The sequence below is a fragment of the Eschrichtius robustus genome, chromosome 5, assembly GCF_028021215.1.
Source record: "Eschrichtius robustus isolate mEscRob2 chromosome 5, mEscRob2.pri, whole genome shotgun sequence".
NCBI classification, from domain to species: Eukaryota; Metazoa; Chordata; class Mammalia; order Artiodactyla; family Eschrichtiidae; genus Eschrichtius; species Eschrichtius robustus.
The window spans coordinates 13,276,012-13,298,407 of record NC_090828.1 but is presented as its reverse complement, the minus strand read 5'-3'; the positions used below and the strand labels follow the sequence as shown (position 1 = coordinate 13,298,407).

The 22,396-nt window shown below is 37.0% G+C and overlaps 1 protein-coding gene across 1 annotated transcript in view; it reads left to right on the top strand.

The window, feature by feature from the left end:
* Positions 1-4,335: 4,335 nt before the first annotated feature.
* Positions 4,336-22,396, top strand: part of NYAP2 (neuronal tyrosine-phosphorylated phosphoinositide-3-kinase adaptor 2) — a 243,087-nt gene continuing 225,026 nt past the window's right edge. The window contains exon 1 of the mRNA XM_068543754.1: positions 4,336-4,556. Within this exon, the coding sequence (XP_068399855.1) occupies positions 4,336-4,556 (221 nt within the window). The remainder of the gene's footprint in view (positions 4,557-22,396) is intronic.

The window sequence follows — 22,396 nt, the reverse complement described above, 5'->3', positions numbered from 1 at the left end:
TCTCCACTATCTTAGATGCTTTCCCAGGAGAGTCCCTGGCACAAATTTTAAATGTTGACCATAACTTCCAAGAAAAAGAACACATACACAAAAATCTTCTGTTATTGGAATCAACGCCTTGCATTCCAAAGAAAATATATCTGCTTTGTGGGTGAAGACAATGGATGCCAGCTTTCAGCCAATGCTCTAGGGGGGGCTAAAATGTCTAATTTGTTTTCAGCAAAAATGGCTGCAGACACATAGTTCAAATAAAGGGGATGCCTGGAAAAATGCAAAAGTTCCCTTCAATCTCACCCGCTCTGTTACAAATATCCTATGCAATAATTTGTGATCTACTATGGTACACTCATTAATTAATTAATTAATTGCAATTTATCTAAAGATGCTACCTGAAGGAAGCTGCCCATTTGTTTCTTAACTATGTTCTTTTATGATGCCAACTTTGGAATTAGGTGCTGAAAACAAGCTTTTATAAAATGCTTGCATACAAGATTGTCGTTCAAGGGCTAGAAATGATCTTGATTTAATATCCAATAATCAAAATGCAGCCAAATATTTAGTGATAAGGAATGTATCTGATTCAATATCTGTCTTAGCCATAAATATAAATTTCTGAAGGGCAGATTTGAGATCATACTTGTCTGTGGGTTCTCACCGCATGGGAATGGTAGAAGTTGTAATGATATAGGCACTTAATACAAGACTCACTTTTCTTCAGTGAGGCCAGGAATCTGTTCATTCACAGTCCAGTTACCTGAGAAACATCCTTGGGCTTGGAAGGGTGGAGTCCAAGTGTTTGAGAGATGGGATGCGCATCTTGGTTCATATGCCCCAAAGTCCTTATTTTCTAGATTTGAAAAATGGGACAGAATGGATAAGTGGTTTTACATGCATTTGGTTAGTGAACAAATCTGTTAACCATTTTCATGGCCTCTATTTGAATACCTGTGATTAAGGAAGTTGAATAATAAACATTCTACTCTATTATGTTTCAAAGTAAAACTATGCTTATCGAGGAGTTATTACAAACCATAATCTTCACCACAGTTAAGAATTGTGAAAAATCATCTAATAGTAATGTTAGTGACTAATAACTATGGTCACATTTATTGAACAATTACATACATTTTCTAACTGAATCCTCACAATAGCATAAATATGATTTTAAAAATGTGGGGACTCAAGCTTAAAGAGGTTGATTAACTTGCACAAAGTCATAGATCTAGGGGTGCTTTAGTTTAGGATTTTTAGGCCATTATGGTCAACTCCCCAAATGTATGCCCTTCAAGACTGCCTTACTTTCCCCCTACATTACAAACTACCTTTTACATGTGGACAAAGAAGCAAAAAAGTATGATACTTAAACATTGGTAGGGCTCCAGTCTATTTTTTATTTTTATTTTTGAAGACTAGATATAATTGTTAAAAAGTGTTCTTTGTTCATCCTCAAAAATGGTGAACATAACCATGACAAACTAGTGAATGCCAACATTGCCAAATGAACCCGTGCCCTTGTCACATTGTATTGCGATTTTTTATTTATTGTGTTCTTTCACTGCAGTGTGAATGTCTAGAGGGACACAGTTCTGCCTTTATCAGTGCCTAGTGCATAATATGTGCTCAAGAAATACTTGCATAAATAAATGATTGTAGAAACAATTATCCTCTAGAATTGGATGACAAAAGCATGTTCACCAACATCCAATTTTCATTGCTCTGAAGTTTTACTAGATTTTATGGTTGATTTTCACCCCGCAAATTTTCACCTCAGCTTAAAAAATCTTACAATATGACTCTCCATGGTATACATATTTTATGATTTATGATTTAATATTTTATCAGAATAAACATAATTTAAACTTCAGGCACTTTGAAAGACCACTTAGGAAGATAATCAATTTTCAGAGGTACACAATTAACCTTGTTAATATTTGGAATATGTAAACTGTGTGAAGAATCACTGGTGTCATCCGGATGGGGAGGAAAACTTAAGGGAAGAAATAAAAATCTTTGGGTAATGCCTTAGGCAGTGGGGAAATAGACAATTTTGCTCCAGGGCGGTGTGGAAGTGATCATCTTCAACCCTGAGGCATTCTGTCTAGAATCCTTGTAACACTGACTTGGCTTGCTTAACTATGGTAGAATTAATTTCCATAAGGTTATGCAGATCTTTTTTTACCTAAGCACACCTAGTGCTGTAGCCTTTGGTAGAAGTGAATTCCCAATAATACTAATGCTTTAGCTGTTTGAGAATCATGTTGCATTTCCCCCCCAAATTACAATCATTTGTAGCAGCAATTTTTTATTCCTATGTGTGTTCACCACTTCAGCATCTAATCTGATAGGCTGATAATGAAATACAATTTATTACCTTAGATAGTTAGAATTAAAAGTCCATTTCATTTGCCAGCCCATTATGGCTTAAAACCAAACCAAACATAAGAAAACAACATAACAGAAAATCATGAGTCAACAAACCACTCATCTATCTAGTTTCAACAGTTTCTTACAGATTGAGGAATAAATCCTTAAATTCAGATTGGGCTTCAAGTAACATATGGATTGACTGGCAGCTGAAATGCTAATAAACTCTGATAAGAACTGAAGTTTCCATAGCTACGATCCAGGTTATGGAACATGATTATTCTTATTTAAAAAATCAGAATGAAAATGATTTGTAATGGTAAAAATGAAGGTCTAGGACTTCTACATTAAAAAGCTGGGCTGATATTTAAAAAATATATATCTTTCGGAGTCTTTTGAAGAAAGTAAAAGATGTAAAGGTAATTTATAATTTTTAAATTGCCAGTGTTTTCTCCTTGTTAATTGATTTTGCTTTACCACAGTGAATATGCAATTGAGGACAATAATGGTTATTAAGCTAGATGGGTAAAATACTTACCCCTGTACATAATTAGTTAAACTTCAGTTCTACTTTTGTTTGATTAAAACACAATTTTTCTATCCCCAGCTTCATTTATTTCTATGATTCTTTGGATTCCTCTACTTCAAGGCATGCTGACTTTTATAGCCTGCTGGTTATTTATCCACCCATCCATCTATACATATATACACATTTTACATTATTATTCCTGCCAATAATATTAGCTAACTTTATTACGTATATGCTTACTATTGTTGAACTTTATGCTAAGTTCTCTACAGTCATCACCTCTCATAATCTTCACATCAGCAGGAGGTGGGTGTATTATTTCCAGCATTTTATAGGTGAGCTTTGAAAGTCCTATGTTTGCGTTTTTGTTTTGATTTGACTTTGGCTTTCAGTATTCCTTTCTGTGGCTCAGGTTTTTAAACCTCATGTAGCAAAGATCATCGTAATTGCCACTGCTTGAATTACCAGACTGGTAAGGATTAACGTGGTCCTGGTGATCTGTGATATTTGAGTTACAGCTCGAAGCCATTACAGAGCACCATTTTGGAAAATAATGGAGGGTCAAAAAGAGATTATTTGTAAGACAAATGATATTAGAAATGTGTATTTCCTTGATTACTGCTATATTTTGCATGGATTATTCAGATTCATAAATCTTAATTTTAAATTGCAAAGAAAACACACAATAAGAAATTTCATTCCAGGACTTCCCTGGTAGTGCAGTGGTTAAGAATCCGCCTGCCAATGCAGGGGACATGGGTTCGAGCCCTGGTTTGGGAAGATCCCATGTGCCGCGGAGCAACTAAGCCCGTGCGCCACAACTACTGAGCCTGCACTCTAGATCCTGCGAGCCACAACTATGAAGCCCGTGTGCCTAGAGCCAGTGTTCCGCAACAAGAAAAGCCACTGCAATGAGAAGCCCACGCATGGCAACGAAGACCCAATGCAGCCAAATTAAATAAGTAAATTTATTTTTTTAAAAAAGTGCATTCCAAATAATTACACCATTTTATTTGAAATTGAACAGAAAAGTCTTTGTAGTAATCAGAAAAAAAATGAACCTTGGTTCTACTGTATTTTATTAGTATATGAACACATTTTTGAGAAGCAAAATCATGACTCTGTTTACATAAACTTACGTTTTTCTTCCCCCAGATATTTGCACCCTCACATCACCTTTCAGCGCGAGAGCTTTAGCCTTTGATTTGCTACTTTTGGTGCTTTGAAGAAGTGTTTGCTACCCAGGCAACATTCATTTAATATTAACTTTAAATACTCTGACTGTAATTTCTAATGAGACATTTTCTCCAAGTAGATCCCGCCGTAATCATTGGAGTTTGGGGCTGACAAGATGTTAAGAGGATAAGCAGCACCTTGCTTTTATCCACATCTTTGATGAACGTAAAATGTGTTCTCATCCCACAGGAAGTGTTCCTTTTCACATGAAATCCTCCAGGATGATGAGTTCTAATCCTGAGGAAGACCCTCTGGACACATTTCTCCAGTATATTGAGGATATGGGGATGAAGGCCTACGACGGATTGGTTATTCAGAATGCATCAGACATTGCTCGAGAAAATGATCGCTTGAGAAATGAAACAAACCTGGCCTACTTGAAGGAAAAGAATGAAAAACGCCGAAGACAAGAAGAAGCAATAAAACGGTAAGTATAAATGAAAGTGTTCTGAGTTTTGCACACCTCAGGGTCTCTGTGAGTTCTGCAGAGGCTGTGATGCTGTCACCTGGTCAAGAAGAGGTTTGTCAAAGTTAGACTTGAGGAGACAAAGCGAAAATGTCTTCTCAACTATGATGAACACACAATGCACCCTACTGACAGGACACTTGCCTTAGTTGACAAAAGTTGTTTACTTTTGTGTCGTGAGTATGGAGACGCAGACAGGGTAGGGAAAGAATTCAGTTTCCTCTAAATAAAAGTTCATACTGAACAATCTCTCGATAAAAGATTCAGGGAACACACACTTTAATATTTAATGAAAATCCCCATATATAATGGTCTTTGTATCATCCTTATCTTGTAAGAGAGTTCACCACCTTCCTAGATTATGAGAAGACTTGTCAAGAATTAGAATTATGTGAGTTTCTGAAGTGGAATCCTCAGTGTTTGCCCTCTGTGTAGAATTCTGTGGCTATTACATCTCTTGTCTGGTACCAAGTGCCCCAGGTTTGTTCAAATGAAATGACTTTTATGCTGCAAAACCTACCTGCTACAAGCAAATGAGCCCCGATTGCAGCCTCCAAATGGAGGCTAAGTTCCCTAGCGTGCTGAGACCAAAGTAAGGATACACATCTTTTGATTTTTCAAAAAAATGTTACACTATTTTCTGAGTGTATGTGTTGCAGTGTTACAGGCAGAGATATGTGTTTGATGGAGTCTATTTCTTCAATGGAGTCCATTTACTAAGTGCGAAGAGACAGAATTTAGGAAATTAATCCATCAATTGCCTGGATAACCGAATGGTAATAGTAAGCTATTTTGATAGTTGGTAGATTTTTCATCTAATCTGGAATTAATCCTTTTGCTTACTCTCTGTGAACATTATGATATGAAGGAAAAGAACATATTCTTTTAAGGTAAACTATTGATTCTTATAAGGAAGCTAGGTAAGGATGCACTATTCCAATCATTTAATGGCAAACAACTCTGTATGAGAGGGTGGGAAGGAAGAGAGAGGGAAAGAGGGTGAGAGATTTGGAAATTTTATACAAGATTAGTTGAAAGAGTGTAATCTTTTTTCTCTGGATTATTCAAATGGAAATCTATTCTATTACCAGGTATACAAAGATTTGTAAAATGGCATGCTTGATAAACATGTTCATAATTGCAGATGTTATTTTGAGATATGTTATTTTTTATTTCTACCTAATTTTAGTTGGTATCACAGGTTCCTTTCTAGGATGCACTAAGTGCCCTTTCTTAGAACAACTTTTTTTATTCTGCTAAGTACCTCTGATGAACTTTTTTTTTTTAACAAAGATGTATTTTTTTTTATACATTTATTTATTTTATTTATTTATTTTTGGCTGCATTGGGTCTTCGGGCAAGCAGGGGCTACTCTTTGTTGCGGCGCCCACGGGCTTCTCATTGCTGTGGCTTCTCTCGTTGTGGAGCTCTGGCTCTAGACCACAAGCTCAGTAGTTGTGGCATGTGGGCTTAGTTGCTCCGAGGCATTTGGGATCTTCCTAGACCAGGGCTCGAACCCGTGTCCCCTGCATTGGCAGGCAGATTCTTAACCACTGCACCACCAGGGAAGCCCTGAACTTCTATATGTATGTAAACATTTTAATTTACTTTTGTGAGTCTAAGGTTTCTGAAACTCAGAACAAAAAAGTTATCCTATGTGATTTTTAAAATAACTTCATCTCTAAAATCTAAAGTTTCCCAATCTTGCCATTAAACATAATTCACTCTTTTCTCTAAGCATAGAGACAGAATTATTTGCTGAATAGTTCTATTAGATTGTACAGAGCACCCCAGGGTGCTTATCACTGTATTATTAGCTTCTGTGTTTCATCAACAACCTCAGAAAGTTTCTATCTAAAGATCCATAGATATTAAGAAAGTAAAAATGACTCATTTTAAGTGGTCAAGTGTTCAAAGGGGCATAACCAACAATTCCAAGAAGTCAAAAGTCCAGGGGACAGGGGCTGGAATTTAGGTAGGTGGAGACACAGCAAAACCCGGTCATTGCATAGTACATGAGGTCCAGGAAATTCAGTTAAGTAAACTTTGTGTTAGTTCCTGCTACATTAACTCTAGAATTATATTACAAGCCATAAACATAAAGATAGTTCAGATCACACATTGAATTGAAAAAGTCCCAAATGATCTGGACAATTTTGCTTCCACATCACACTGTCAACACAATATCAAACTGTAGTCTAGCCCTGCTTAAGAACAGAGTAAGGGCAGGAGAAGTCACCCACCCTGTGTGTGTGTGTGTGTGTGTGTGTGTGTGTGTGTGTGTGTGTATGGGTGTGTGCATGTTTAATCAATGTCGATGTCTTGTTTGAAACAGTTCTTCTGAGTATGAGTGTTCTTTCTTGTATCAAATAAGTAAAGATTCAAAGAGGGGAGGAAGAAAGGTACTTGTCAGTTTTATTTTTTAATAAATTTATTTATTTATTTATTTATTTATTGGCTGTGTTGAGTCTTCGTTGCTGCACACGGGCTTTCTCTAGTTGCAGAGAGTGGGGGCCACTCTTCGTTGCGGTGTGCGGGTTTCTCATTGCGCTGAGCATGGGAGTCAGGCGCGCGGGCCTCAGCAGTTGTGGCATGCGGGCTCAGTAGTTGTGGCTCTGGGCTCTAGAGCACAGGCTCAGTAGTTATGGTGCATGGGCCTAGTTGCTCCGTGGCATGTGGGATCTTCCTGGACCAGGGCTCGAACCCATGTCCCTTGCATTGGCAGGCAGATTCTTAACCCCTATACCACCAGGGAAATCCCTACTAGTCAGTTTTAAATTAGCAGTTTATCTTTCTATAATCAGATTAGGAGGAAAACGAAGAACCCACTGGTAGCAGGAAGAAGCAAGAGCCTTCTAGGATCTGGCATTTGATGAGATAGATGTTCATTTACTGTGCACTTTCATTGTTTCCATGGCAGCACATGAGCCAGAGATGTGGGAGTAGGTATGCCTGAAGCCAGCTTACTGTTAAGGTTCCATAGCAATGTTGCTTGTAAGGCTGTTGTTGCCACAGTAGTTGGTGTTACCCACAGGAGAGTTATAAATGTGTGTACCTTATGTCACAGCGACCTAGTGATGGTGGCATTTTAGATGATGAGGCTATTCAGAATTTGTCAGTAGATGTGGGTAGAGTTGAAGAATAAACCAACTTCCCAAGCATGGGGACACCAACTAGAGGTCAACAGACTGCCAGGTCCTAGTAAAGTGAGCTGATGTTCAAGTTGAATTCTGACTCCAGCCATGAAATAAGGGGTCAGGCATAGAGGCTTTAATCCTGGAAGTAAGAAATGATGCTGAACCAGTGAGCTAGATAGGGCATCTCTCACCTGCGGTCAAGGTGATTAGAGACAATGAGCAAACAATGCACACAATATGTGACATGGCTGCTGATGTTCAAGTTACAATGTAAGTTTCGTGAGAAGAATGACTATTTGTATATACAGTTCTTAGAACAGAATCTGAAGCCAACTTATTGTTCAATAAACAACTTGCTGCTAAGTGTATTCATTCATTGGTGAAATATTTATTGAAACCTTACTAAGTGCCAGGAAATGTTCTAGACCTTTATGAGACAGCAATGAACAGAACAAAGTTCCTGGTTATAAAAGAACTATATTCTGAGAGAAGGGAGAAAGAGAGGCAACATGAAAGAAATAAGTATAAATAAATATATATGATAGGTGGTAATAAATTTTTACACTGTAAAATAAAGCAGGGTGAGGGCAATAAGAATAGAGGCCAGGGAAGACCTCTGAAATCCAACAACATCTGAGCAGAGACATTAGACATTGGGAGCCTGTTGCCAGAGACATGAGCCACCTGGCTGTCTGGGGAAGAGAATTCTAGACAGAGGAAACAACAAGTTTGATGTGTTCCAAGAAGGGAAGGTGTCGTGTAGTGACCAAGCAAAGATTGGAAGGGGTGTAAGTTTGACTGGTAGTGGGGCCACCAGGTAATGTAGAGCGTTATAAGTTCATGTTTTACTCTAAAAGAAAAAAATATATTCATTGAAGATTTCTTGAGCAGAGGTATGGCATGCCCTAACTGCCCTTTTTAACAAGGATTACTCTGGTTTCTATGTGTTGAACAGATGGACAGGGCATAGTTGGATGCAGGGAATTCAGAGAGAAAGTTTTTGCAGTAATTCAAGTGAGAGATGATGGTAGTTTGGACCAGGGTGGTACTAGTAAATGTGGCATAAAATGCTAAAATTTGGGACACCAGTAAAATTTTCTAATTGATGAGACGTAGAAGTTGAATAAGAGAAAGGAATTGAAGATGGCTCTCAAGTTTGTTTCCTTGCTGTTCTGGTTCTGTTGTTGTTATGTTATGTCTCGTTTTTCCTGAAACAACTAGAAGAATGCTGCTTCCACTTAATGAAATGGTAAAGACTAGAACAGGAGCAAATTTAGTTTAAATGGTGGGGGAATGGGAGTTCAGCTTTCATAAGCCAGTGCTGGGAGCCCTTTTAGATGTTCAAGTGGAGAATTCTGGATAGGCAGTTGGATCCAGGGCTCATGATGGAGATCAAAACTGGAGGTTTTAATATGAGAGTCATAGATTTTTTACAATCATGAGCCTAGTTAAGGATCCCTAGGACATAAAATTAGATAGAGAGGATAAAAACCCACACGACTGTTCCTTGGGACACCTAATTGTTTACATGACAGGAACAGTAGAAGAATCCAGTAAGAACAGCTAGTGGGATAAGAGAAGAATCACCAAGGCGGGTGTTGCCTCAGAGTGAAATGACAAAAGTGATTAAAGAAGAGAGAGAGATTTTACTGGTAGATCAAATATATTGAATCCTGAGGATTGAACGATGCCTTTTACTACATTGGTGTTGTTGACGAGAACAGTTTTGGTGGAGGTCTGGGGACAAAACCCAGTGGAGTCATGTTCACAAGGGGATGCGAAAAGAGGAATTGAAACAAGGAAGAGAGGAATAGTGAACTATTTTAGGAACTTTCGAGGTTAAACAAAATTCACAAATATGGAGAGTAGTTGAAGGGGGAAGAGAGGTCTATAGTGTTCTGTTTTTCTGGTTTTTCCCTTTAAGCAGAGCAAAAACTAGCTTATCTGAAATGCTGATATGAAAGATTACAGTAGAAAGGGAAATGTTAACGACTTAGGAGGGGGAAGGAAAAATTACTGTGACTATGTCCTTGAGTAGGTGGGAAGGGATGGGATCTCAAGTATTTCAGATAGGAGCACAGACTGTTCAGCCACGATGTACAGGTGACTGAGTGATGAATGAACGGATGACTAATTCTGTGTGACGGCCCCAAACCTGGCTCCTCAAACACCATTTTATTACTGTACCATAGGTATCACACATGCTAGGAACTGAAAGACGTAGTATGTATCTTGCTATCAGTAACTCCTCCCCACTCTTTCCTACACTCTTTCCCCCAAATGTTTTCTGGAATCCTAATTTAAAGTGCAAATATCTTTGGAAGAGAAAAAATACTAGTAAAATCTCTTAAATTTTGAGACTTCTCAGATGACTTTCTTTTTTGTTTATTTTTTGTTGTGGTTGTTGTTGTTTTTTATTGAAGTATAGTTGATTTACAATGTCTCAGGTGTACAGCAAAGTGAATATATATATATATATATATATATATAATTTTTCAGATTCTTTTCCTTTATACATTATTACAAAATATTGAATATAGTTCTCTGTGCTCTACAGTAGGTCCTTGTTGTTTATCTATTTTATATATAGTAGTGTGTATCTGTTAATCCCGAATTCCAAATTTATCCCTCCCCTCCTTTCCCCTTTAGCAACTATAAGTTTGTTTTCAGTCTGTGAGTCTGTTTCTGTTTTGTAAATAAGTTCATTTGTATCATTTTTGTTTAGATTCCACATATAAGTGATATCATAGGATATTTATCTTTCTCTGTCTGGCTTACTTCACTTAGTATTATGATCTCTAGGTCCATCCATGTTGCCCAGATGACTTTCTTTTACAAAAGCAGGGCCCATGCACAGTGTGAGGACATACATAGAAGTCTCTGGATGTTGTCGTGGGAAAAGTTGGAGAGAGAAACATGAAAGGAGCCAAAAATGTCGTGATTGGGCAGCAGGAGGAGACTAAAGTCCTTCCTGACTTTGGGTGGGGCTAGCTGCAGATATCTCAAGTTATTCCATCTCAGTACCTGTTGAAATGTTCAAATTTAATTTTGGTTTTGTTCATATGTTGACCAGTATTCTGGGATTCTGACAATTTAAAAATATAATAAATTTTAAATATTATATAGAATATTCTCACAGTACATTTTTAGAATTGCTTCAACAACGTTCCTAATAGGAAGTGTATTTTTTAAATTTTTGAAAATTCCTTAGCAAGATTCTGGTCACACAGGAATTCTGAGGTTCCAGAGATGGCAACCAAAGCAGAATACCCACATCTAAATTTCACACATAATTTAATACTTTGAACATGCAATTTATGTCAAGTTGTAGGGAAAATTTAACATGACGTTAATGAACACAGTCTAATCAATTAAAATTCTTTATCACGTCTGCTGAATGCCTTCTTTAATATATACTATGATTTAATATACAGGATATAAATGCTGAAAAATCTAAAGATGGAGCATGTTTGACCTTGAAAAGGCATTGATGCTAATTCTCTGTGAAATACGCCAGTTGCAATTTCAGAAATGTGCAGACTGCCAGGGACTGCTTAAAAAATGGAAATAGGATTTCATATGATTGACCTTCTAGATCACATATGTGCTGAAATGCCTTTTGTGTTGAAGCTGGGAAACTTAAAACACTGAGCCCTTAGAAAAGGAATACCCTCATCACATTCTCAGTGTTCTAAGTCACTTAAGCTTTCTGAGCCCAATTCCTTATTTTTAAACTAACTTGAGTCCTTTGTCACTACTAACTTTCTTGTACCTTCACTTCCATTTCTCAAATGGGATTTTACTGAAAAGTCTTATTGGGTGAAACATTTCAAATAAATAAAAAGTGATACTGTTTGTTAGTACTTTTCTTAACAGCTCCAAATAACATTTGGTGAGAAAGAAAGAGAGAGATAGACTCAAGGGCGAAAAGTTAATGGAGAATGAAAAAATATTTCAGTAGCTCATCATTTCTGCTATTTTAAATTCCAATGGTTTTCTGCAGGCACTGTTAAATGAGATTTTATTTTTTATTAAAAAGCTTATTAGAAAACAAACATGCAAAACCTACAGTTTCAAACGAGTGAGATCACTTGAGATGGGTTACCAAACCCTAGTTTGTCATGTGTGTGGGTGAAGAGGGATGTTTAAGACACAGAGATGATAGGTATATTGAACCATTGACACACATAGGCACTAGCCATTAAGAAGGAGGCAACTGACCAATGAGAGCAGTCTGGTTACAAACAACCTGTAAGGCAGTACCTGTGTGTACCTGTGAACATACGTCTGCTTTGGAGATTCACTCTTTACAGGAAACATCTTGTTTAGGACATCCAGTAAGGATATTCACTGAGGAAGAGGGGCAATAAAAGATCATCTGGTATACTAAACGATGCATGCTTAGGTTTGAGGCTTCCCTTCATGTGAATTTTTCTATCTGGATTCTGGAGCTAGTACCTGCATTGTCTCATTTTACTATTAGCCACAGTATTTTGAAAACAATATAGGACATATCCCTTAAATAAAAAGCAACAAGAAAATGTGTTCCCAGTACATGTCTTTCTGAGTATTTTTTCTATTGTAGAAAGGGGTTGAATTTTTTTTCTAATAAAACAAATGCTACATTAGTGAAATTCTCCCAAACATTGCCAGTCCGGAAGACAGCTCTGGACTTTAGCAAAGTGGTTCTGACACAAAGGACTACTTAAGCTGATTAGGAATGTCTCTATTCCCTGTGGATGCCCTCAAGGGATCTATATGAGGTTATATTTCCTGTTTAAAAGTGACAGTCAGAAATGGAATTAGATTAGTTACAGCTCCTTTAAAAAAATACATGCATTTGTATATTAGGATATATACTTGGAAGTTATTTAAATTTGAAGGTTTCAGTATCTCTGTTAGTCAAAGAGAAACAAAGCACCAGGAAAGTTCATCCTTTAGACAATACAGAAAAAAAAAGTAAAAATTTAAAAAAAAATTGCTTTCCCTTTACTAAAGCATTGTTACTTAAAAAGCAAATGATTCTGATACCAAAGTTTAGAACTGGTTAATATTTTAAATGATTACCCAAATACATAATTACATTGAGAGCTCTTATTAGAGAAATGTTAACAGTTACATAAATCCTATTTAGATAGCTATGGCTTCTGGAATCATACTCATGATTTGTGACAGACTTTATGGAAATAGGGAGCATTTACTGAAGTACACTTTAGCGAGCAATATATCTGTTCAGTGCAACGTGAATAGCTACTTTGGTCACGAATAGGTAATCTCACTGGGTTTGATTTAATTGCAGGTATGTAGAAAAATGAAATGCTCTATTTGTGTATGAAAATGGATGTTCATTTTGTTCAGGTGAAGTGAGGACCGTTAAATGAAACAGGGTTCAGAAACTTTCAGAAATACTCTACAGCTAGCTTAGAATATTTAGAAATACTCTACAGCCAGCTCTATCTCCTATGCTTAGAGCATAGGGAACAAACCCCCAAAGCCCTCAGCCATACTCCTATCTAGAATGAAACCCGAATCTGCAGCGTGTCAGGGTCTTGCTGGAATGAATCAGCTGATCTGATCTGATGTGAATTTCTGACCTAATTTTGCTGTAGGACTCAGAGCACAGGCAGAGAAAACAAGGTTAATGTGTTGATAAGGGGGTGAGATTAAACAGCAGAGAGTATCTTAATAACCCTCTCTAATTTCAGCTTCCTCTTGTGTTTGTGATTAATTCCAATCACTTTTCTATTAATCATTTCAGAGGACCACAAGCTGCTTTGCTTATTTTTTTGTTGTTGCTAAAATTGTGCACCCAGATTTCTTTTTTCAAAGCTAAATAAGATATCCAGACATTGGAGTAATTTTTGTTAGAATACCAAATGCATGGGGAGATTTTTATTCATAGGACCATACGATTAGAGGAGAGAATTCAATAATTTGCCTTGTTCATCCCTCACTGCTCTATATTGAGCCAGAAGCCAAATCTACAAGGCTGATCCTAAATGAATTGATTTATTTAAAATGTTCTATTTTTTTTTTAGTGCTGGAGGGGAAAGTTAATATTAATGAGCATATATCTAATGATACCACTTATGCTCATTAATATTAACTTTCCCCACTTAGCCTAAGGACACCACATTTGTCCATTTTGGCTGTTGGGCCAGTTCACTTTATAAGTCAAAATGGTGTCTGTCCTGTTGGGCTCCTGTTTTCAGTAACGGTCACCACAGTCTTAAGAGGATTCATACAAACATCAGCATTCATCTATTTACAATTCACATTACATCTATATTTGTAATAGATGTGATTTTAGGTTTCTCACTCCATCACCTGCCAGGGCAATTAGAGGTCACATTAAGAGGGACCTTTAATGGCTTGTGTTAAGGTAAGCCTTTATTCTTCTCACATACCTTTTTGAGAGCTATTTGTACTTCTGGTTGTTTCAACTTTAATTACATCTGGGACCTAGCACTCACTTTACGTTTTAAGAAGCTCAGTGTCTATTCTGTATCTGAAATAAATAGACAGATGTTGGCAAGAGGAGGGGCTTTTTAGAACACAATCCCACGTGAGACTGTCAGTCAGCCTGAGAATTAAGCTCTTCTTACGCTGAGGAAATCACAGCAAGAGTGAACCTTCCAAACATCCAAACCTGTGGCGACCTGAATCATTGAAAAGAAACCCATTGGAAAACTTAAGGTACTCTTTCTTGCAGAAGTAGTGTTAAATATTTAGAGATGGTTATAGATTAATGAGACAATAGTTTTTAGTCTAGGGCTGTTTCTTTATACTCTTCAGCCTATCAGAGGATATTCTCAATCTTTAAGTAAGCATGGCCTTTGGAAAAGGTTTAAAAACCCAGATAAGGAAAAGAAATTATTATTGAGCAAGGGTATGAGTCAGGGGATTTTTTTTTTTAGCTACTAAAAATGCAGTATAGCTTAGAGAACATGTCTAATGTAACAAATGATATGGCTAGAGCAGAGGCTGAGCATGTTAATAAAATAGCTCGAAGGCTTCTGTCCAACTTTGACATAGCCTGAAGAAAACATCTTCATTATAAATGTATAGATCACCTTGAAATTAACTTTAATCATGAATTGATAGACGGAAAATCAAGCCCCTCTCCCAAAATGAATCTCTGCGTGGAACACATGCCTCTAGAGTTATTCTCAATAACACTCATATTTGGAAATACAGGACAGAATATTCATGTCCATGCTAGAATATGAATATAACTAGCCTGCCAGGAAGCAGAGGGAGAAAAAAATTTTTTCAAGAAAATCACTTTCATTAAGATGTACAAGGAAGCTGTTTTTTTGTTTGTTTTAAATTTTTATTTATTTATTTATTTATTTATGGCTGTGTTGGGTCTTCGTTTCTGTGCGAGGGCTTTCTCTAGTTGCGGCAAGTGGGGGCCGCTCTTCATCGCGGTGCGCGGGCCTCTCATTATTGCGGCCTTTCTTGTTGCGGAGCACAGGCTCCAGACGCGCAGGCTCAGTAATTGTGGCTCACGGGCCTAGTTGCTCCGCAGCATGTGGGATCTTCCCAGACCAGGGCTCGAACCCGTGTCCCCTGCATTGGCAGGCAGACTCTCAACCACTGTGCCACCAGGGAAGCCCAAGGAAGCTGTTTTAAAAATAAAAATACCAGCATTTAAAATCCATTATTTTAACTAGTAAATTACATTTTAGTCTTTGATTTGGGACTAAGTATACCACTCAGCACATCCTGATGTTTGAATAAGAAATGAAGTGGTTCAGCAGTGAAGAAGAGCTTCACCAAGAAGACTTGTTAATTTTCTATTAGGGTGAGGTTTATATGTGTTGCATGGATATTTTGTTTCTATATAAAGTTTTTCATTAAGCATTTATTGAACATCTATTATAGGTCAGGCATAGTTCTAGGTGCTTGGGATAAAGCAGTGAACAAAACAGTAAAATTTAAATAAATAAATAAATAAATAAATAAATAAATAAATAAATAAATAAAAGCTTGCCCTCATGGGATTTACAATCTGGTGTGGGTGGGGTGAGGAAGACAGACAATAAACAAGTAGAGTAGAGAGCAAGTTAAAATGCAACACGTTCTATGAAGAAAATGAAATCAGGGCGTTGGGGTCAGGGGTTTGGAAAGAGTGCAGAGGTATACAGGTGGGTCAGGAAAAGACTCACTACGGATGTCACATTTGAGAAAGGGCCTGAAGTAAGTGAGGGAAGAAGCCGTGTGGATCTCCCGGGTGACACATTTCCAGGAAGAAGGAACACCCAGAGAAGAGGTCCTAGAGGGGAGCATTCCTGACATGTTGGGAGGAACTATAAGGAGGTCAGAGTGGCTGGAGGGGAGCAAGCAAGGGGTCAGAAGGTCAGGTCAGAAGTAATGGGGTCCGATCTTGTCGGGCCACGCGCCACGAGGTCACTGTCAAGACTTTGGCTTCCACACATTTGAGATGAGATGAGAATTTTTTGTAGGGTTTTGGGAGAAAGAATGCCATAATCTGACTCCTCTAATGAAAAGGAGGATCATTCTGGCTGCTCTGTGGGGCAGAAGCAGGAACATCAGTTGGGAGGCTGTAAAAACCATCACGAGAAGGACAGATGGTGGCATGGACCAGAGCAGCAGCGCTGGATGGGGGAGAAGTGGTGGAATTGGAGGTACATTTTGAAGGTAGAGTTGATGGAATTTGGTGACAGATTGGATGTGGGGTGTGAGAGCAAGATAAAAGATGACATTCCCATTAGCTGGGATGGTGAAGACAGCAGAAAAAAGGGGTTTTGGTGAGAAAGGTTTGGGGCATATTGAGATGTCTATTAGGCTTTTAATGATTTGTTGGTATCTGTAAGAATTTCGTGTTTCATTTTTGATACTTTGTGGGTATGAGATTGAAGAATTGTATAGAAATTTGGAATACTGTTTTTTAGGGTGTACAGTATAATTTATTCGATCCTTTCCACATGATAGAGCTTTAGGTTGCTAACCTTTTTTTTTAAACTATTCCAGATAATGCTATAAAAAACATTCTTTTCAAACTATCTTTTGCACATTTAGAAGTATTTTCGTAGGCTAGTACCTTAGAAATATAACTGCTAGATCACAGGGTTTGAGCTAAATTGCCCTCCTGGCATGCAGGACAGATATACAAAATACAACGTTGTATACACACACATTTAAGTTTGAGGAAAGATGATTTTTAACGTTTATTCAGCAAAGGGCAAGCATGTAGCTTAACCAGAGCACATGAACAATTGCCTGGAGGTCTCTGCCTTTGTGCGGAGTTAGTGGAGTTAAGTGATCTTGATTCTAAGACCTATGTGATCCGCGTTCTCAGATGCTTTCCAGTTGGGGCAGAGATAACCATCCTAGTCCTATAATCTAAGAAGCAAGATGAAAGGCAGATGTAGGCATGCGGAATAGTTGACATTTTTAAAAAGGAAAAATGCTCTAACAATGGGTAGATTCAATTATTAACGTTGGCCATGTTCATTTATGGCCTTTTTTGAAGTGATGGAGACGTAGATAATTAGTTTTTTAATTTATGCACATTGGACATTTTTCCTGTCCTGGGATACTTTAATAAATCTGTGGATTATCACCCTATTGTAAGATGGAAATTTAGAGTAACAGTGTGTGGGTGTGTACAGGAGGGGATAACTGAGTCGTGGAAAAATCCTAGTCCCTGCACAGAAGGTGGGATTGGTTTATTCCACTTCTTAGTTTTAGTGAGACCCATAAAGCGGTCCTTAATTCTTAAAGTGAAGTTTACTCATTTGTTAATTAGAAATAATAATATTCCTTTTGTTGTCTTGTTAAGAGAAATAAAGATACGATACACGTGGAACAACCAGTGGAGTAGACACCATATCATGGTAGCTGCCATTATTGTTGGTATTATTATTATTATTATTATCATTACTATCATTGCTTTTACTGTCATCATTATTACCTTCATCTTCATCACATAATGTAGCTACATTAATAATGACATATGGCACCATGTCCAAAAAAAATCTACCTCCATTTAGGTAGAAAGCACCACAAGGAAAGAAATTGGATTGTTTGCTTAGAGTGATTGCAAATGACACATACACCCAGACTCCAAATGTGAATTTCTTACTTTATCATTTTGTTTCATCTTCTCCATGTACACATATTTTTGTTCTTTCTCCTAAAACAGTTAAAATTATATGAGGGCTGAAAGAATTTTGGCACATGTATAGACTCAAAAGGATGCACTAATTGGTAGTTTTAGTCTTAATTATTAAACTGGCTTCCAAGAGCAGAGAAATTGCTTCTTGCGCATAGTAGGTTTTGAAACATTTGTCATATCAAATTGTATCGAACTCATTCAGTGCACTGATGATCTATTTCCCAAAGGAATAGTAATTAAGCTAGCATAGCATGTGATATTTTAAATGTAATTCACTAATGAATTTCCGGATATTTACAGGGAACTACCCTGAAAGTTTCCCCTCTTGGCAATGAGCTGCTAAATTTTTTACTCTTTTCATGGAAATACATACTTTCTGTGAAGAAACTGCTGTAACATTTAGGCTAAAGCTAAACAGAGAAAGAAATAATGACTCATGAAGATAAAATAGCTACTTTATATCTACAAGAGCTACAGTCTAAAATGATTTTTAAAATACTCTGTGATTTGATTTCTTTTCTGGAGAGCAACATATTTTCAACATGGCAGTGTAAATGCTACTAAAAGATTTCAACTTCATATTATTTTGAGGCTTCCGGGGGTGGGGGGAGGGTAGGGGGGGTGGGGGGGGGGCGGGGAGACTAACCACACGAAAGCATCTACCTGCCCTTCACACCAGGAAAGAGCTCTTCTTCCTTTTAAACCACTTGATGCAGTAATTATAACACTGACCTATCCAGCTCTTTTTCAAAGAGAACCAGAATTGCATGGAGACACTCAAGTCTTTAAGACTTTTCCTAGAGGGATTCTTAACCTCCTAGGATGCTTCTATTCAGATTGTCACATATAACTTTAAAAATTTTTTGAAATGTTCCAATGCCTGTTATAATACACAATTGAAATAGTATTTGTTTTAGAGATAAATGACAAAACAGGACTAGAAATCATTTGTCAAGCAAGTGATTCTATAGATCATTTTTAAGGAAACGTTATTCTTTCAGCAGCTGGAATTTTATTTTGTTTTGGGGAGAGATGGAATTTTGTGATTTACAGAAAAAAACAAACAAACAGTAATGGAGAAATTTTTATAAAGACAATGGAGAAGTATCTATAGCAATGAGAGTACATATAGATTCTTCTCTCAAGAGAAGGGGGATGACGTCTTTTTTTATCCTCCTCCCATACCAAGTATGAAATTGTATTGTAAGGAATGTTTGATCAGAGTGAGACTAGAATCTGAAATAACTTACCCTTATGTTACTTTTAAAGTGTTTTAGAAAAAGCTCATTATAATTGATGTAAATTATTCCCTTCTGCCTTGTGACCTCTGGATAATGAAGCAAAAGGTTAAGAGGTGGGTAGTTTATGACTTTTCTCTGGATTTTTACTGAGCTCTTTTTGAAAGCCCCAAACCTCAGCCACTCCCAACTCTCAGCAGATCAATACAAATAACATATCTTATTTAGAAAGAAATCTCATGTGCTTTACAGCTCCTGTTAGTACAGACACATTCATTTCTAGAAATCAGTTTTTTCAAATGCCAAATTTTATTCTTAGATTATGTCTTCTTTTCCATGTCATCTTACTTTTATTTCTTCTTAATATCTTTTTAGGATTTTAATTCCTTTCCTTGGTCCCTGTGTTTCATAATACACTTCAATTCCAATCTGGTGTGTGTGTGTGTGTGTGTGCTTTGTTCAATTTGTGCACAATTATTTTAAAAAGCCTAGGTATTTCAAATAAAAATAGATGAGAGAAACACATTTTCAAAACATGGTACATGGTTCAACAGATTAAATGGAATAAAGAGCGATGGGGGAGGGGGACAGAAAATGACTGCCCAGTAAAAGGCTTTTTAGCAAATCATACTGAATCTCATTAATAAAGAATACGTCCACTAGAGCCGTACAATCAATCTGCCGTGTGCATTAGTGATGTCTAGCCCAATTCAGGTAGATAAATTATTCCCTAAGTGTTGGTTGCCTGTCACTCAAATCACAATACCAATAATACATGCCATGCTGAATTTCCCCTGACTCATGATGAATTTTTTCACAGGGTTAGACGGACTAACAGGTGAAAGAGAAGAATGATGTCTGTCTGAATGAACACCACCAGCAGCAGCCAAAAGGATAGATAACTGGAGACCTAAGCAATAGAATAGGACACTGTGAACCAATCTACCAAAAATAAACTGGCAGGGAGTAATCCAACTAAACATCACTGCCAAAAGTGTCAGCTAAAAATGCAACCGGAAAAGTGTGTAGTCAATACAGATCTTGCAAAGCCAGATGAGAGCATTACTGCAGTGTAGAGAGATCCATCACAGGAAAACAGGCACAAGACAAGGAAGATAAAAGGGAATGAGAAACAGAGTAACTAGTTACTTCCATGAATATTTTAATTACAGCATCTAGTTTGGTTTCTACCCATGAACAATTCTATTTAATGATGGATACCGTAACTAATATCCTTCCCCATAGCTAGCTGTCAGAGCATTCATTATTATAAGCAGATACTTTTTAAAAAAATCTTATTTTATATTGGAATATAGTCGATTTACAAAGTTGTACAGTTCCAGATGTACAACAAAGTGATTTAGGTATACAGATACACGCATCTATTCTTTTTCAGATTCTTTTCCCGTATAGGTTATTATAGAATATTGGGCAGAGTTCCCTGTGCTATACAGTAGGTCCTTGTTGATTATCTATTTTATATAATATGTCTATTAAACAGATACTTTTTCAAGACACAATATAATACACCCTGTGAGACTCTGGTTTGAATTGACACCATGTGGTTTTTCTAAAGAAGTCTGTCAGTTTCACATATGACTGGAAAACAAAAACACCCCTTTTCCACCTATAGGGGAAGGGAAAGTCTTCTATCACCCCTTACAAGATTAAAAGTCTCTAAGGAGATATCGTGCATTTAAGAGAGTATTTTGAAATGAGGTGGGAACTCTAAGCCTGTACTGTTCCATGATTGCATTAAAGTGGAAGAATGAAAGATTAGCCCGTATTGGGTTTAGGAAGAATGCCGCTTGCGGATTTGTCATTAATGCAGTGACCCTATCTGCCCAAGCCTTTCCATTTCAATGTGACTTAGAATTCTAAAAAGAAGTCAGCTTAAAGGTGTCAACACACCCTGTGTAAGTTGCCTTCAGCAAAAACCTCTATCTTTCATTTAACACAACTGGCAATCTTGGTTTGAGACAGACTGTGATTTAGTTAATATGAAAACAGATGACCTCTGTCACCCCGGAGTTGAATGAGAAGCTCAGTTCAGGCTTGATGGCATGTATGAACTATTGTAGGAATGATAACCTGGGAACAAAATGAAATGGCCTCAATGAACGTGTGGAAGACTGGACGTATCTCCCTTCTTGTGGCCTGATCTGGACATGTGTATGCATGTTTATTTTTTAAAGACGTGCTTTAATAATGCATGCATGTTATGTTACCTCAGTCACACAGATAAAACTCGATTTAATGAGCAGTCTCAGCATAGTCAACCTGATGCAATAAGACTATCTCCACGTGTCAATTAGCAGCTCTTGTTAAGTCCTCATAAGGACACAACATATCCTGGCAGACAAGGAATAGCATGTAATGGAAACACTCACTACTTGCAACTCCTTGAGTAGGCAGTTAAGTTAATAAAAATCTCATCCTTTTACTACATGGATCATGAGATATCATCAATGATGGAAAAAAAATTATCTTTTTAGAAAACTTTCTAAAGTGAAGATTTGGAGACATTTTACTCCTCAAGTGGACCATATAATCCCTAAGATACTTGATGAAATGCAATGTCACGTGTTTAAGATCGGACCTGAAAGTCAACATTTTATTTAATTTTTGTTTATATTCATGTCTGAACTTTGGAGAAAAAAAGACATTTCCCTCAATCCTTTTAAATTCATTCAGATAGATTTTTCAAAATGAGTGAAGAAAATGTTTTGTATTCAAAATGATAGTGGGACAATGAATTAAAATTTCATCAAATTATTTTTCTTCTCAGGTATAAAGACGTCAAATTCATCAAAAATCCCACTTGCATACTTTCTATATATGATCTCCAGCCTCAGTTTGTCTTATTTAAGCCCTAATTATCATCTATGAGCAAGGCAAATAGCCACATAAATAATGCAGCCCACACTTACATAAACTGTAGGAAGAGTCCTCTGTTGTACACTCTTTATAAATTAGCATAGGAATTTTTAAAATTTTTGAACAACGGCTTTTGAGACTTAGAATCCCAAAGTTTTGCTCTACTATTATTGTATTGGGACCATGGAATAAATGTAAAATGAGGCAAAAGAGAGGAAAGTATAATTTGAGGGAATTCTAAAGCCCTTAAGCTTGACTTCTGTAGTTTAGAGAGGTAAATATAAGTAATTGCATTGGCTACCAATGCCCTTATAATACTTATATTGTAGATATTTATTTATTTATTTTAAATTAATTAATTAATTCATTAATTAATTTTTATTTTTATTTTTGGCTGCATCGAGT